The sequence below is a fragment of the Hippoglossus hippoglossus genome, chromosome 1, assembly GCF_009819705.1.
Source record: "Hippoglossus hippoglossus isolate fHipHip1 chromosome 1, fHipHip1.pri, whole genome shotgun sequence".
In the NCBI taxonomy this organism is placed as follows: Eukaryota; Metazoa; Chordata; class Actinopteri; order Pleuronectiformes; family Pleuronectidae; genus Hippoglossus; species Hippoglossus hippoglossus.
This window is the reverse complement of record NC_047151.1, coordinates 19,288,960-19,293,531: the sequence shown is the minus strand read 5'-3', so window position 1 is coordinate 19,293,531 and position 4,572 is coordinate 19,288,960. Positions and strand designations below refer to the sequence as shown.

The window sequence follows — 4,572 nt, the reverse complement described above, 5'->3', positions numbered from 1 at the left end:
AAACAGAACAGCATTGAAAGAATTCTGGGCCTGTGGTTGGATTCCTGCTCTATTGGCAGGATGTGTCCGACCACAATATGACAATCATTCACACGAAAAGAATCATTCACATGTTCATTCTTGGTCAAAGAAACAGTCAGAAAACCTTCATCCATTCATCCCAAACATCTCACTTGCAAAACCAAATATAGAGATTAAATATAGTTTCCAAATTATTATTCTCATTTTGGTTAAAATTACACCTCCATTAAAGTTTCAAAAAGACTTACACTGCTATTGAATGACAATAGCTTGAAAACGAATATCGTCCACATTGTGATCATTGCATTATAACATTTTTGATAAAGCTTTTGTAGGCCTTTCCTTTCCATACTCATTTAAATGTTAAAGTAACAATAATCATTTTTAAGCTATAAATTGCAATGATAATTTGACTTTGAAACTTGAAGTTTCATACAACACTGGAAATGTACAGATTAAGTAAAGAATATACTTGCATTGATATTGGGATAATAATAAAGATTGTTATTATTGTAATGTATTTTCATTAGTAGCAATATAAATGTATATAGATATAATGCTAATGCTGATTTTCAAGCGTTTTTCATTTAGGGTTTAAAACGACAACCTTCAGGAACAAAAATCAATCTTTAAACTTTCAGATAATTATGACATCATTTAACATTTTCGATATTGACTCATGTAAATTTGTATCTTTTTTTCCCCAAATTATTCATCATCTCTTTTTAATAATGAATAAACCATCTACCAATGATAATAAAATAAAAGCAGCTATTGAAGACCCATTTTAAGTGTTTTATCTGAAAGTTGATATTATAGTAAAATCAACACAAACAAATGAAATGTCCAAAACCACACTTAATGCCACAGTGTAACCCGAGTAGATGTTCAGATAACAGACAGAATCCTTCAGGTTTGTTTTTCATAATGGTAAAACATTTGTGTTCATTTCCTGTTTTCTGCAGGGTTCTGGCTCTTGTGGACGGTGCTGATCCTCTTCAGCTGTTTCTGTGCTTACCGCCACCGCCGGGCCAAGCTGAGGATCCAGCAGCAGCAGAGACAGAGAGAGATCAATCTGATCGCCTATAACGGAGCCTGCAACTACCCTTCCTCGATGCTGGACCTCAGTACGTTCCCTTTATGTTCACCAGTGGTTAGTGCAGTTCTACACACGGGTTAGATGCACAGGGTAAACAGGTTTAAAATGATGCAGAGGGGTTGAATACTTTTAAATACATTGTATTATTAATTTATGCATTTGTTTATTTTGAATTTGGTCAGTTTCTGTCTTTGATTCATTTAGTGCTCTCGTCAATATTTGCTGCAGCAGTGCAATCTGGCGCGTTGATGTGTTTGTGGTAGTTTATTGACAACAACGGAGGTGTCTAGCTCAGAGGCTTTATCAGGTTTTATCTTCACATTACTTGTTTGTATCAATTTGTCGTTTTAGTATTTTCTAATGATTTGTTCACAATTCGAAAACCAGTCTCATCCTAGTAAACGTGGGAGTAGACGCCACATCTGAGCTGATGTTTCTTTCCACACAGGTTTTCTGGCTTCTTTCAAGTTGCCGTCTTACGAGGAGGTGGCGGCACAGCCCTGCACCCCTCCTCCGCCTTACAGCTCTGTCTTCGCCCTGCAGGGTGGTAGCATGGGGGGTCCTAGCTCCTCCTTCCCCTATCACCACCACCAACGTAACCCCTGCCCTCCCTACCTGGGCCCCGGCCCAAGCGGCATGACGTCCTCCCAGAGCTCTGACAACTACACCAGCTGCTCCTGCGAGTCGTGCTCCCTCACCTCCCCCTCGAGCACCTCCTTCTCCTTCCGGGTGACAGACGAGACGTTCGACAGCAGCCACATCTCCACACCCAGCGAAGCCTGGGGCGACTCTGCCATCGTGCCAAGGGTAGGCGCCACCTTTCCGTCCACACCCTCCCCGCCACTTCCATTGCAACTTCAACCTGATGTTATACCAGCGGCCGCTCCAGACGTCGTACCCGTGCAGAGACGCTCCTCTAACGGCAGTGAAGGAAACTCGCCTCCGGCTCCATCGTTTTCTCTTCCTCTACGCTCTCATCCTCCACAGCCCTCTCGCCTCCCGCTTTCTCCCCTCACCCTGTTGTCTTCCCTCCCTCCTGGTCAGGTCCATCCTCTCATCCTCTCAGACCCACTTGGAATCATGGCAGTCCAGAGGGAGAAAGAAGAAGATGCTTCACCTCATGGTCCGACCCCCAGGCCCACGCTGTCTCCCCCCAAACAGGTGCTCATCTCCTCAAATGTGGCCACATTCACACGTAGCAGCAGCAAAGGGGAGCAGAAGCTAGAAGAAGAGGAAGACGAAGAGGAAGACGAGGAGGAGGATCATTTCCGGCACAGACGACTGACGGGTGACTCCGGCATCGAGGTGTGTCGCTGCCACATGAAGAGGGAGGAGCAGGAGGAAGAGGAACTGCAGAAGAGGCATGTGGGTAAAGGAGGGAAAGAGGCTGTGAAGGGGGAGGAGAGGGAGGACGTGCTGCACGACAGCCTGGACTGTTCCCACCGAGCGAAGGCCGGCGGGCAGTCGCCTCTCTCGGACGACTGCGCCGGGCAGCGCGGCCGCGTCTCCTCATCCTCCCGTGGCCTCCAGAAGACGGTAGAGGCCTCGTAGGCTGACGGCCAGTGAGTTTAAACAAGTGGAACAAAGTGAGATGTTTATGGTCAACGGCTTCAATACAGATCAAGACTAGCAGGTGAAAAGTTGAATCACCTCAGAAAAGTCTTGCAGGTCTTTGTGGTTACGAGCCAAGAGACAGGAAGAGGAATAGATCCACCTGTTTTCTCTGTGTTTTATTTTAAACGAGAACCTGAAAGTGGTATTTTGTAGTTGGTTGATTTGGTTCGTGGTTTAGGAGAAAACAGATCTTTTTCTTGAGAGTGATGAAATGCTAACGAGTTGTTCCTTCTCTTTCTCCTTTGTTTCCCCACATGCTAACCAAATCAGTTTTCACAGGTAGCTTCGTGACAACATCCCTTTACCCTTTACTTTTTATCTCTCTGCTTGCTAAAAAAGCATTTTAGCTGTTGTCAGTGAAATAGTCAGTGGTTCCCAACCTGGGGGGTCGGGACCCCTCAAAAGAGTCATGAGAGGATTAACCCCATAAGAAAAATGAAGAACACGTTCGACCATACAGAATTATGTGCTAATTTTCCAATGTTTTCCTGATCGTAAACAATCTGAGAAGCGAAAAATCCATATTTGGGTTGAGCTGCTCACAACTTATCAACTTATGCAATGTAAGATGGATCTCAACAAGATATTCCTTTGATTTACGGGGTCATAAATGTTTGGAACCACTGTCTTTAGTGGTAGAATAGCAGTATACCATGTTCTATATGCTATTTGATCAGCAGCTGTAACCATATTTGTATAAAGTACATGAAGTAAGATTGTGGAACAGGTTATTTTGAACAGAGCAGATTGAAAACTTTTAATCTACTGGCTTCTGATTTTTTGAAAAACTCAAATATTGATCACTAAAATATTCCAGATGTTCTATTTCTTGTCGGGTGACTTTTTACTTGCACCAGCCTGTTCCCTCTGTTTACCAGAGGAAATAATGACCGAAGGCATCTATTGTGACTGATTCAAGGTGTGTGTGTGTGTGTGTGTGTGTGTGTGTGTGTGTGTGTGTGTGTGTGTGTGTGTGTGTGTGTGTGTGTGTGTGTGTTTTATACGTTTTGTCTTCTGTTGTTCCCTTAAGGACAAAGAGGGTGCAAACATTGATTTTAAAATGTATGGGTGGCAAAGCTTTACAATGATTATACTTTGATGTTTCAGACTGTTACATGAATATTCAGCATAATTACCCGACTGCTTGACTTTGGATGTAACGTGTTCGAACATGTTCCTGTTTGGCCGATGCCATTTTTTTTTGCAGGGCAATGGGACCGTTGAGTTTTTAAACAAGGCAGAAACTTTAAGCCTAATCTCATCACTGATCATGAATGTAAAAGGTAATGTATTGCAGCAACAAAAAAATATATATATATATTGAAGATGTTTACGGAGATTTTTTATCGCATGTTGCTCGACTGAAAGAGTTTGGAAAAGGCAACGCAAAGTGGCAGTCGGGGCTTTGAGACGACACTTGAAATGTGATGTCTGTCTTGGAGAGCGTATACCTCCGCCAAAGCTGATTGGCCACTTTATCACCCGAATGCATATTGAGATCAGATTCAGACACCATGTAAACAGAAGGTTTTCTGCAAACTGTTTACATTAAACTGGCAAAATATCCATCCTCTGATACATGCATGTTAACGTACAGTAACTAAATAAAGATCAGCCCCTACAAATACTTATTTTGATTCACTATCCAGATCTTTACCAACCCGTTCATAGATGTTAGCACTCTATGTCACATGTCTGATTTTTTTACATTAAGATCTCTATGAAAAAAACAACCCAAAAATGTAACTGCACTTTTCGCAGTGTTAAAGAAAGAGGAATGAAATCCTTGATCCACACCAACATTTAATGGGTTCTTCCCTGACCCATACAACATCCTT

At 42.7% G+C, this 4,572-nt stretch overlaps 1 protein-coding gene across 1 annotated transcript in view; it reads left to right on the top strand.

Annotated features, from left to right (window-relative positions):
* Window positions 1-3,680, top strand: part of LOC117763383 (proline-, glutamic acid- and leucine-rich protein 1-like) — a 10,317-nt gene extending 6,637 nt beyond the window's left edge. The window contains exons 5-6 of the mRNA XM_034588465.1: window positions 987-1,148; window positions 1,569-3,680. Coding sequence (XP_034444356.1) covers window positions 987-1,148; window positions 1,569-2,671 — 1,265 coding nt within the window. The 3' untranslated portion in view covers window positions 2,672-3,680. The remainder of the gene's footprint in view (window positions 1-986; window positions 1,149-1,568) is intronic.
* Window positions 3,681-4,572: the final 892 nt, after the last annotated feature.